The sequence below is a fragment of the Berghia stephanieae genome, chromosome 2 (genome assembly GCF_034508935.2).
Source record: "Berghia stephanieae isolate SIO BIC M18660-M18661 chromosome 2, UCSD_Bste_1.3, whole genome shotgun sequence".
Lineage (NCBI taxonomy): Eukaryota > Metazoa > Mollusca > Gastropoda > Nudibranchia > Aeolidiidae > Berghia > Berghia stephanieae.
Window position 1 is genome coordinate 84981448 of NC_088361.1, and position 13859 is coordinate 84995306.

Genomic DNA, 13859 nt, shown 5'->3' on the forward strand with positions numbered 1-13859 from the left:
AAATCAATTCAAAAGTCTACATAAAGTAAATGAAATGTGAACCATACGAAGTTGAAAGCCTATTCAGCAGAATATAAACAAAAATTAGATCAGTTTATCATATGTTTGTTTCAAGCATTAGTTTAAAAATGGTACTTCCATTAAGGACAGATATTATTTGTTTTGCGGTTTGATGGTGCAGAACAGAAACAGTTTATTAGCTCAGAGTATTTTGACCATATGTTACAGTGAATGACATAATCAGTCAGATGGTGAAAAGGTTTGAACTGAGATATTGCCAAGTTTAGTTAGAAGGTCAATTTTTATCAAAAATGAATTCTTGTCATAAATGATTAAATCAATCATTTTTGTACATCTTCGGGAAATATCAACGCTTAATTTCACTTCTAAATACTTTTTACAGCTAGTCAAGTTGAAAATATGAAATTTGAGAAAAGTTGCTGGATTCCTTTCCTAGACATCTGACCATAACTGCGTGAAAAATCACCCGATTTACTTCAAATAGAGATTAAAATGCTCTGGGGAGCACATTCTTTCAGAACATGCAAATCCAAAATTTTCACTTTCCGACTGATTATGTCACGCACTGACACATATATTTGAGTGTTTGGTGTGTGTAAACAGAAATTTTTAAAATAAATTAATTATAAAAGTTTAATCACAAGCTTTCAGCAGTGTAAAGTCAATGTTGTCTTGTCAGATTTACTCATGACTTGATCAAAGGGATTTGGTTTCAAAACCAGCTTAAACACACCAATCATGTGCTCATAGGGAAAATTATTGTTGTCAGTATGTTACATTTTCTTAGAATCCAATACAAAAATTTAAGTTATATTGTATTTTTAAAAATACACAATCCACATTTTACAATCATTTCTTCAAGGCAGCGTCTGCATGATGACATGGAAATAAAGAGTGTATGACCTGTTATTCTTTTCACGATTTTTTATTACTAATTTCCTTATGTTCGTTGGAAAACATTGAGGGGATTTAGTAGATTTTGCGCTATATAAATGCTCAATTTTTATTTAGTGCCATTAGTAATCAGTATTGCATAAACGTATTGTAGAAACTTTTGATATATAAAATTATAAGACAAAAATTAATTGCAGCTTTCAATTTCATGCAATGCTAAGACAATAACTAAAGAATGTATAATCGCATGTTGGAATTAAAAGGGGCAAAAATTTCCAGTCATATAAAGTATGACCAAAAAAAAAAAAGGAGAGAATAACGTTCTTTGACACGATTACTATCGTTTCTAACACGACCTTTTTGTGTGTGTAAATATACAACCAATCATACAATGAATATATAAATATTTGTAACAATAAATTGTCAAAAACACATTGATATCACAATGAATTGAATTGGAATAAATAGTACACAAATACATACACATTATTTTTAAAAAAGTAAAAATAGTGTTTGTATCATTTGTCATTATACTACAAACAATCACTTATCCGATGCTCGCACTGATTGCTTGTTTTTTGTTGTTTTTTGTTTTTAGGGATTTTATGGCGCTTGCAACACATTAAGGTCAAATCAATGCCAGCAGAAAGGAAAAAAAGGGGATAGTAAAAAGTTCTAGAATTACAAATAAGGCACCCTAGAAAAGGTAAGACAAAGGGGAATTGGTTCAAATAGGGAACAGATGTAGATTCCAAGAGCAAACTATCAATGTACTTAGTTTGAGATAAGCTAAAAGTCTCATCTTGACACAAGCACAGGTCCCCACTAAGAGGAACACACTCAAATGTTTACAAATCATATGTAAGACAATGCATAACAGAGAGATGATTTACAAGAAAAAAAATATAATCTCCCAAAACTAAAAAAACTATACATTTGATTGTTTCCCTCGCAGCAAGGGTATCCGGCCAGGGCCAGGACAAAACCAACTAATCTCATCGCAAGACAAAGACAAAGACAGAAGGCAAATTGGAAAACAGCTGAAGAGGGATAGAAGACACAGTTAGTGCCTCGCCACCCACTATGAGAGGTCAGGAGCCCCACCCAGCTGTCTGTTTATGTGTGTATGTGTGTGTGTGTGTTTGTTTTTGTGTGTGCGTCGGCGTATGTGAAGGGGGGTGTCAGTTGGAGAGCTGGTATAAAAGAAACGTCTCATTTAGACATGGTATGAGACAAAAATACAATGTCATGTACCTTATAAAAAGAGAATATATGTTGCTCAATGAGCAAAACCACTTTTTAAATAATACATTAAATAAACAAACAAAAAAAAAAACTTGAATAAATCAAAACCATTCATAGATTATACCAAGTGCATAGAACATGCTGATGATATCAAAATAATTGCATACAAATACAACGTTTGCGCGTTTAGTAGAAACATGAATATTTCATTCCTGAGAAATAATCATTTCAAAAGGCACTGAGATAACAATAAAGTTAACATTATGTAAATATGACAGTTTTCCCTATATACATCGGTGAGTTATAAAAATATGAATCATAGACATATCATCAGAAAAGTGAGTGGAGCAGGCACTTATGTTGGTAACAACAAGAGATGAAGTGAGTAGGAAAGTGCCAGAAGACAATAGAGAATAAAAAATTTTCGGGGACGTGATGGGGGTTTGAACCCGAGACCTTACTGGTACGACAACTCCGCTGGCCAGTGAGAGCGCGACTCTACCGTATGAGCTATTTTGGGATCGTGGATAGCTCATACGGTAGAGTCACGCTCTCACCGGTCAGGCGGGTGTTGTCGTACCAGTAAGGTCGCGGGTTCAAACCCCATCACCGCCGCAAAAGTTTTTTATTCTCTATTGTCTTCAGACATATCATCGAGGTCCAACACTACCTATGTAAGTGTCAGATGGGCTATTTCTGTCATTTTAACCAAATATCTGCCGCACTCTGGAAAAAACACGTATTTAAAGTTTGGCCAGAAAACTCGTCTTTGCCAAGGTGAGGGCAATTTAAATAGATCAATATTTGAAGGATGAGTTTTCTGGCCAAATTTTTAATTATATGTCTTTCTGGAAATGATAATTAGCTGGTTAAACTAAAACCTTAGAACAACCACACCACCAGCTATCCCACTATTGAGGAGTGTCAAACATTTTAAGGATAAAAGAAGTCATTATAAATATATCCATGTTTTTTGTTTTTTTTCGGTCACTAGCACAGTAAACAGAAAGCATTCAGATTTTATTTTCATTTTCCTCAGAAAGGATGTCTGTCCTTACAAGGATAGAGCTTGATGTTGACGATATGTCATCAAGCGTAGTTTTGTTTTGTAATGACTTTAACTTTAACATAATAATATGATAGTCTTATTCCTGGTCTATGGGGAGTCACGATAGCTTAGCTGATAAGAGCACTCGCTAGTTTTTAAATCACCCAAAAGTCCCATCCTGCAACACAACATATTCTCTTCAGAGCATTTTAAAAAACAAACAAACAATAATTTTATAAAAAAGATGATTTACAAGACCTCAGTGCTAAATAATACCAAGTAATAATTTTACATCAGAAAAAATAATTTAGAAGTTCCTATTACAATAAAATTGATATCACGAATGACAAAATATGCCCACAAATAAGGGAGCTATAAATTATTTATAATTTTTAAAGTTTACAATAATTGTCATCAATGTCATTTTCATAACCAAAGTCGTAATTTTTGTCCCGTTTTTACGAAACAAAGTGCAATGTCAACCATTTCCACCCACAACTAAAACAGGATCCAAATCACAATTTCTACATGTTTTATTATTTGTCAGCAAATTTATAAAAATCAAACCTGAAAACATCCTGCAAAACTGACAGGCCTGCCATTTCTTTCACAACAATTGGATTTTACTGACTGACTATCCCGTCCATGAATATTTGGCCGTTGTCGGTTTTTGTCAAATTGAATCTTAAAGAGTTAAATGACCCTTATCTTGGCAAAAATTCTCAAACCTCAGACTTCTTGAGGTCTTTCCAGAATACAGAGGGCATTCTTCTTATAGCAACCCACAGAAGTATTATAACTCTAAGAAAAAATGGCATTTCAAAAATTATTTTCTTGGAGACATAGAAAAAAAAAGATTTGCATAAAAATAAATAAATAAACAAATGAATGAATAAATAAACAAAACAAAGTAACGTTGAATACAATAAACTACTTTGTTCTTTGGCTCCATTTTAGCCAACTTTTTGTGGTAGAGTTCAAATAAATTTTTGTTTTTGTTTAATTGAGCAACATTTTTTTTTTTTTTTTTTTTTTTTTTGTTTGTTGCTTTAGGTCTCTTCCAACACAATTGAGGTTATATGAGAGACCGCTGAAACAAAAAAACAAGCAATCTAACAAAAATAGTACAAATGTCAATCAAAATCATAACCTAAAGATATCATAAGCTAAATTATAAATAACCAAGAACAAACAGGCAGAGGATTTACAGGAAAAAAAATATCCCCTGTCAAAAATACAATCACAAACCAAAGAAGCAGGATAGGCTAGTAAAGAGAAGAAGAAACGACATCACTATCGGATCGTACACCCATGCGAACATCATAGGTATATGATTCAAGGGTGATGCTCCCATCCAACCACCCGCGAGCAACATTTAAATAAACACACATACACATAATCACACACACACACACACGCATACACACACACATGCATACATACATAGACACTTAAAACCTAAATGAAAAAGAAAAGAGAAAAATAAGCAACTTACAACAAAATGTGTCTCAAAGAAATGTTATAATGTAATAAGTAATAGTTAATTTACATGCCTGTACCTCTACAATTGGCGTACTTGAGTGATTTACATTATAATTTTAATTAAAAACTACAAGCAATTAATTGACTGCTGGGAATGAATCAAATGTTCTTGTAAAACTGGTTATTTTTGTGGCTGTAGCCAAGTTTTGAACACATCATAAAGTATGTGACATGGTACAAATTAAAAAGACTAACCTCTCTCTCCCTCCCTCTCTCTCTCTCTCTCTCTCTCTCTCTCTCTCTCTCTCTCTCTCTCTCTCTCCCTCTCTCTCTCTCTCTCTCTCTCTCTCACGCACACAAACACACACACACACACAAACAAAATACAGGATATAAAAAAATGCTGTAGGAGAAAAAAAAATAGGTATAAAGAGGGTTGGCACAATATAGACAGCAGTGTATATCCCAGTCTACAAAGTTTGTTTCCAATGGTTTTACGGCGCTAGCAACATATTAAGATCATATCAGCACCAGTAAAAAGGAAGCAAATGAGATGGGAAAAAATTATAGAATTACAATTAAAAAGCCCCATGAAAAAAGTATGACGAAGGGGACTAGCTAAAAAAGGGGACAGAAGTAGATTCCAAGGACATACCATCGATGTACTTGAGATCACCTAAAAGTCTCATCCAGACATAAGCACAGGATCCCACCAAGAGGAATACACTCAAATGTTCACAAAATACGATAACAGTACACAATAGAGATGATTTACAAGGGGGAAAAAATATCGTCTCCGAAAATGATACATTTGATTGTTTCCCACTCTGCCAAGGATTCCTGCCAGGACTTGCACAAAACCAAATAATCTCAATCCAATACAAAGACAGAGAGTAATCAAGAAACTGAAACATAGGATAGAAGACATAGCAAATGTGACCTCCCTATTCACCATGGGAGTTCAAAACACCCCACTCAACCAGAAAATCAAAGTGGTCCAGTCCAAATTGACATTCTTTGCCTATGTAAATAATGTTGAAGAAATCATATTTCATGGAGAAACACACAAAGATGTATATATATACCAGTGCTGCTCCCTAATTTATCATCTATCGTGCAATGGTCAAGTTTAAGCTCATTATGAATTGCATCTGGCACATGCATGGTTAAGGTCAGATGTCAAGAATCAATGATCAATTATTCTGGACTAACTGATAAAAGCATCATCAATAAGGATAGATGGAGGAGTATTCTCTTTCTACACAGAGTATTTTCAACAAAACAAGGGTTTGAGAGACTAAAAAGCTAAAAGTTAACCGATTTCACATGGTCTGAATATCACATCATATTTTATCAAATTGTTAGGTAGATGAAAAAGAGCTATCTTAAACAAAGGAAACCTTTGATCTATATATAACATATTTTATCAAATTGTTAGGTAGATGAAAAAGAGCTATCTTAAACAAAGGAAAACGTTGATCTATATATAACAGGTGAAAATAATCTTATAGAGAAAAAAAACACCCCCATACAATATCTGATTAAAAAAAAAAAAGAAAAAAAAGAACTTAACCGGTAAAAATCATATCTATAAGAATGGTATTTGTATTGCTTAGAGACAATATAATGCTGCTCATTATCTGGGCAAGGGATTTTGAATACTAATTTCATGTATTTGGGATCCCAACAGCTCACTTTGTGGAACACTCGGCATTCACATATAGGGACCAAGCACAATCCAGAGTGTAGTCAATATTTTTTTTCTAACACCCCCCTCCCTCCCCATCCCTCTCCCTGTCCACCCAGCAGTGATTAGGTCGCCGGGTTTATTATTAAATCTAGCAAACAGTACTTTGCAATAGATAACTGTCTTATCCAAAGGGTAGCAAGTAATTGCTATTGTCTGTTTAACATTATACAAACCATGCTCAACTACAGTCCCATGGGCCTAAAGGTTCGGAAGGTCTATTTTTGTTTCCCTTCATTAATTACAATTTCGACCCCAATTCAGAGACATTAAAATCCAGTCTCTATTTTTCTTGGCACAGAGAAATTACTCAAGTCTCTTGCGTCAAAGGTTGACTTTAGACTTTAGTAATGGTGCAGTGCTACTTTGAAAGACGGAACAGTCTACGAATGTGAAGGAGGAAGACCAAAATTACTGAATGATAATCTCATCTGTACTATTATACTGAAAATTTGCCGACGTCTGTTGTCCGAATGAGCTGTAACTTTCCTCATTCATCAATGCAGGAGAGGTCTGGTACATTCGTCTGAATCCCTGGGGATGGAATGGAATATATGGTAGACAGTGAGCATTTTCAAAAATTGTGTTTGCTGTATCACAAATAATGACAATAACCACAGCAATAATAACAATAATGATAATGATAATAATAATAACAACAACAACAACAACAACAACAACAACAACAACAACAACAACAACAACAACAACAACAACAACAACAACAACAACAACAACAACAACAACAACAACAACAACAACAATAATAATAATAATAATAATAATAATAATAATAATAATAATAATAATAATAATACTTTTTTTTTTAAATAATAATAATATGTTTTGTTCTTGTTTTTAAGGGTTTTACAGTGCTTGCAACACATTAAGGTCATATCAGCGCCAGTAAAAAGGAAGAAAATGGGATAGTAAAAAGTTCTAGAATTACAATTAAAGCACAAAAGAAAAGGTAAGACAAAGGGGAATTGGTTCAAATAGGGAACAGATGTAGATTCCAAGAGCACACCGTCAAAGTACTTAGTTTGAGATCACCTAAAAGTCTCATCCAGACACAAGCACAGGTCCCAACTAAGAGGAATTACACTCAAATGTTTACCAATCATATAATATAATATGTAAACTAAACATAATACAATGCATAACAGAGAGATGGTTTACAAGGAAAAAAATATCATCTCCCAAAACTATAACTATACATTCAACTGTTTCCCTCCCAGCCAAGGAACTCCGGTAAGGATCAGGACAAAACTAAGTAATCTCATTCCAAGACAATGACAGGAAACAATTGGAAAACGGATATGGGGGGATAGAAGACACAGCATGTACCTCCCTGCCCACTATGGGAGGTCAAGATCCCCACACAGATAATAATAACAACAGCAATAATAACAATAATAATAATAATAATAATAATAATAATAATAATAATAATAATAATAATGATGATGATGATGATGATGATGATGATGATGATGATGATGATGATGATGATGATGATGATGATGATGATGATGATGATGATGATGATAATAATAATAATAATAATAATAATATAAAATAATAATAATAATAATAATAATAATAATAATAATAATAATAATAATAATAATAATAATAATAATAATAATAATAATAATAATAATAATAATAATAATAATAATAATAATGATCATCATCATCCTCCTCATTCTCATCTTCATATCATAATCATCATCCTTAACTTTCCGAAATTGGAACCATTTATGTGTAAAAGCAACTGACAAAAGATTTCCTAAAGTTGTAATGAAATGGAAGCCAGGAAAAAGTTCAGACTAATAAAGTCAGGCCAAGAGGCTATCAGTATCAGTGAGGATTTTGCAAAGTGAGCAGTGGTCACCGACAGCAGCTAAAGATGCTGCTTATGAAAGAGAACTTTGAAACAACCCAATGTCTCATGAGCACCGGAAGGATCGAGTTATTAAAGAAGGATTAATTGCAAATTTTGTTTGATTTATCTTAAAGGGGTCCACAGTGCTTGCATCACATATTATAGATCAAGTTATTCAACATCCGTGAGAGAGATGATGAAATGGAAAATTATCAGATGGAAGACAAAGGTCACTGTCGACATTATGTGACGATTGTAAACCACTGAGGATTATGTAAGTAAGAGGGGAAAAGGTGGAATATATTTTTAAAAATTATATCTTGCTGACAAGTAAAATGCAAGACAAAGTCAAAAAGGCAGGTTGGACCGAGATCAGAAACAGATTCATTTCAAAGTCTCACATTGATGCAGCAATGTTTGGTGTATTACATAAACCTAACACGTTTGTCTGCAATGGATAGTTTGAATAATCATGATGCTTGAATGTGATAGCAAAATAACCTATGAGGTAAAAACATTGTTTAAATCACCCTTAAAAAGTTAGTTAAGTAATACATCAAGACAACTATTAACTATAAAAATAAAAATTAAATGGTAAATGCCATAAAAAAGAATCAATAATTTGTCGATTCAAACCTTAACTATCAAACTTAACAAAATAAAATACATTTCACAACTAGTGAAGACGGAATGTGAACAAGTTAAAATGTCTTCATTATGCTCAAAAGATGCACAATTAAACATTTATTGTGTATGCACGATAACTGATGAGAAGTCTCTACATTCTCACTGAAACAAAGCAGAGAAGCTTATAAAAAAATCGAAAACTTTTCTCTTTACATAAATAATCGTATACGAGAACACATGATTCGTTTAAACAAGTGTAATGGATATTTTTGAATAATTATGATGCTTGAATGTGCTAGCAAAAGCATCTATGAGGTAAAAACAATGTTTAAATCACCCTAAAAAAATTATGTGTAATTTAAGTGTAGGCAATGAGCCTTTATGGAATAATAACAATAATAATAATGAAACTAACTTGCATAAACACACAATCATGTTGCACACTCAACACACATTTCAATAGAGTTATATCAAGATAGTAAATAGCTGAGAGAAAACTAACTAGATGTGGATTGGAAAAGCAACACAGCGATAATTATTAGACTGGCGTATAATTAAAACCAAGAAACCTCTCAACCTGTATATAATTACACATTGATGTAAGCAAGTCTATAAGTGATCAAGTGATTGTAGTAAAAAAAATCAATGAGACCAGCCAAAGACTGTCACAAAAGCATTGCATTATCTTTGTTTTTATCTTCTATAATATTTGTATAGAAGAAGAGATGATTTATCATGAAAAAAAAAAAAATTCATCTTCCATGAAAAGATAACCCATCTGACAATATCCCTCCCATCAACAGACACCAGGCACAGCCTTGTAAAACCAAGTGACCTCATTAGAAAAAGAATGTAACACAAAATGAAAAGAGCAGATGATACACAGGAAAGCAGACACAGCAAAGGTGGATCTATAAGGTACTCTTCCTCCTCCCCCCCCCCCCCCTTCACCCACCCAATCTGGTCAAACTGTCTTTAGGGTGAATTTCCCCACCGCACTTCCCAGATAGTAAACTCCCCATACCATAAACTATAACGCCAAAAGGCATCAACATCATGAACATTTAACTCAGCAGTGAAAAAAGCAAAACGGACAGAAAGTATCAAATTTTCTGAGGAAAACAGAAAATATTTTTAACACGGAGGAGCAAGCATTTGATAGTGATATGACCACACAAGTTTTAGCTTAGCATCTTCTTCCTCATAACATTTTAGTCAAGGCAAATAAAAAATCGTTCTTTTAGTTTTGAAGTTTATAAATTTCCTAGTTACAAGGAACTCAGTCACAAGCATGAAATTCTCCAAAGCACTTCATTAACTTTAAAATCTTAAATCTGACATTTGAGTCTGCTAAAAATTGATTTCCTAGATTATGCTTTCTCTACCTTGATAAATTATCTATAAGTTTGTTTCATAAATTTCATGACGAAAAAAAAAATTAATTCAGATAACAACATTATTTCCTTTCATTCACAAGCATGCAGGTAACGAGACAAATTTCTTATCTTAGTGAAGTCGTTAGACATGAACATAACATTGTAACCAATCTTTAAATCTCCACTGACTTCAACCTTCTCGTCACCATCAACTCATACAATAATATGGGGGAAAATATCAGATACTCCCTATTTCCTAAAGAAGTGGTGGTAAAAAATTCCAAGTGCTTCCAACACCTCATTTGGACCTACAGTGCATTTCGGTGCCTTATTTAACCAATAGTTCGGGTAAGACAAAAACGAATAAAGCTTATGCTGAAATAATGGGGAAAAAAATAAATTTATTGAAGACACTCAGAATGACAAATTGGACAGAAAAAATAATCTCTATTTCAAGAGAAAGAAAAAAGTCCACTCAAACAAAACAAATTCTTAGGTGGAGACAATTGCTACTTTTTTTCATTTCAAAGCCTGATTGAGAAAAAAACAAACTATCATAATAAAAACAAAAACAAAAAAAATGTCTTCTTCATTCCGCTATCCTTAAATTTGAAGACAATTGAATTTTTTACTCAAATTAGCATGACAATGAGACAGGCCATTCGAGTTTCTTAATCTATATTAATAAAAGAAGGAGTAAGTCTGTATGTGTGTGTGTGTGTGTGTGTGTGAGTGTGTGTGTGTGTGTGTATGTGTGTGGAAAAACAGGAAAAACCAGACGGCTTTCTGCTATAAAGACATTTCTATTCGTCCAATGCAAGATGCCAAGAATTTTGCAATTTAGATCAGCGTTTATGACTGCGGTAGAGAGAGGGACAGATTCAGGAGGTCCTATTGCAGAGATGACAGACCTAAATGACAGTGATTCATTTTACATCCAAGGTGTAGTGGGTTTGCTAATACATGACTGAATGGACCAGTGTAAGAACACCTAAACACCATTGGCTTATGATCACCCATTGTTCAAATGTTATTATGATAAATCCGATAGTGTACAGGTGGGAAATGGAACCAAACTCCAATGAATAAATTAGAATTTTATTATCTTAATCTACAAAGCTAACAGCGCAGTCTCATTTAATCTGAATATTGACTTAAAAATGGATTTTAAATAATTTTAATGTACTAATGGTCAAGATGTTCCAAGAGCTGGTATTTATTCTAACAAGCAGTGCTTTCAAAGACTGCTATAGTCTGATAATAGGTTTTTAAAACGATATACTAACATGGCCATCACTAAGAAAAGCAGTAAGATTTAATAAATTTCAAGAAAGTGAAACATAATTCCTTCAAAATATGCATGAAATATGTGCCATATATTATGTGACCATCTAAACTAAAAGTGAATAATTTTAAGTGTTTTTCTCAAACCAATTTCATGGCAATCTTTCAATCTGTTGCAAAATTTTAAGATTTCTTTCACTGCAAAATGTGTGTTATAAAAAAAAAAAAAAAGAAAAGAAAAAATAAGTTACAGTAGAAATTCTTTTTTTTAAATGACATATAGCATGCATAATGAAGACAAATTGAATTAATATTAGTAAAAAGGCATGCATTATCTAGCTCTAGAAAAATAGGAATGATGCAGCAATGGCGTACAACATCAAAATTTGTTGTTTATTTATTTTCCTGAACACACTTCAACATGTGTTACGTGTACTTACATCGTGAGGTGAGAAAATCCCTTTATGGTAAAGGATTGGAGAAAGAGGATTAAAAATGATCATACAATTATTCTCTAACAGGAATTTTTAAGAATTTTATAATGGCTTCATGAAATTTTCATTTTTTTATTTGATCACTTATATTTCTACTAACTAAATTATTGAAAATATACTTCTGCAGCGCAATGCTTACAGCTCAGTTTTGTGATAAAGACTATAAACTCTTTAGAATTTTCAGAATAAAAACATTCCAGGACATATGTAGCTATGATTCAAAATCAAGTTAGGTTAGAAGTTTACAGACATGCCAAGCCACTAACTATAGAACATGTTGATGCTGTTGATTGAGTCACAGGAAATGACCAGTTAACCGCTGCACTCTGGAAAGACAATGTATTTTTAAATTTGGCCAGAAAACTCATCGTTCAAATATTGTTCGATTTAAACAACCCTCATCTTGGCAAATACACTCAAATGCGAGGTCCCAGGTTTGAGAGCGTTTGCCAAGATGAGGGTCATTTAAATCGATCAAGATTTGAAGGATGAGTTTTCTGGCCAAATTTTTAAATACATGTCTTTCAAGAGTATGCGGTTAACTGGTTAACGATTTAGTAAATGTCAAAGTATCTTAGTATAAACAAACATATAGAGAATAATATATCATCATATTAAAAAAAACTTACAGGTATTTTGTTGACATAATGAAATCCCATGAATGCGAGGCAAAACGTACCCTGAAAGAGGGAAATATGAAGAGATCACTTAAAAAATTATTGTACAATAATATTATGCATGTAGCCTAAAAATAATTAACTAACAGATTGATTCAAAACAAAAAGTGAAAATTTACATAATCTTATATGTTAGCACATTAATGATTAGTGTACTTTCAAATCAAGAAAGCTCAAGAATAGGAAAACCTCCAAATAATATTTTTTTATATTTTTGGTCCATTTCCATTCATGTTATACTCCAGAGAGTTGAATCACATTTGATTTCAAACTGCATTCTCTTCCTATCCAAAATTTCTAACTTACCAGGTAAACAACAAAGGCCAAATACAGCAAGACAATGACGGTAACAAAGAGGTAGAGATACCATAACTGTGGTAGCTGCTGGACATAGACAACTACAAAGTACAAGTTGATAAAAATGACAACCACAGCCAGTACGCCGGTCACAATCTTCATGATTCTGTGGAAGGTAATAGGTTAGAAAATTCTTATTTCTGGAAAGCATGGAAAAGCAATATCTGTTAAAAACACAAACACAACACTCAAGCTTTACTTTAAAACAACATTAAAAGAGTAAATTTATTTTTTTTAAATAAATAAGGTTAGTCTACATTATATCAATTAATTTTCTGGTTATAAATCTAATTTAATGTGCCCCAATCACACAATATTAGAGAAAAAAATGCGATATATCATAATATAACAATCAAAACCATCAAAACATCTTTGAGAAAATACAAATTCTTTTTTATTTGACTACCTTCCATTGCTGAAATCTGCCATCAAATATTTGGAGGAAGTGAAAGTGAGAATGGGAATGAGAGCAAAGGGCAACTGTAGACTCATGAGTACGTTGAGGAGGTCATTCATGTGAGTCAGGTCATCCATGCCGGAGAAGATGGAGATTAAAATGGTTGGGGCAATGGCAATGGATCTGGTCAACAACACTCGCTGCCATCTCTTCCATGTCAGATTGAGGAAACCCTGGAAATTAAGCCAAAGATTCATAGGCTGTTCTAATCAAAGCAAATTTGTTTTTTTTCCAAAACTCGTTAACTCATTTTTTCTCATTA

General features: G+C 32.9%; 1 protein-coding gene across 2 annotated transcripts in view; it reads right to left on the reverse strand.

Annotated features, from left to right (window-relative positions):
• Positions 1-4194: 4194 nt before the first annotated feature.
• LOC144965705 (natural resistance-associated macrophage protein 2-like) overlaps positions 4195-13859 on the reverse strand; it is a 35856-nt gene continuing 26191 nt past the window's right edge. The window contains exons 11-15 of one of the 2 annotated variants that reach the window (XM_078901306.1): positions 13547-13770; positions 13090-13246; positions 12736-12786; positions 12053-12072; positions 6802-6971 (exon numbers count right to left, since the gene is read on the reverse strand). In XM_078901306.1, coding sequence (XP_078757432.1) covers positions 6935-6971; positions 12053-12072; positions 12736-12786; positions 13090-13246; positions 13547-13770 — 489 coding nt within the window. In that variant the 3' untranslated portion in view covers positions 6802-6934. Of the gene's footprint in view, positions 6972-12052; positions 12073-12735; positions 12787-13089; positions 13247-13546; positions 13771-13859 lie in introns of both variants that reach the window. The other variant, XM_078901305.1, reaches the window with a different exon arrangement.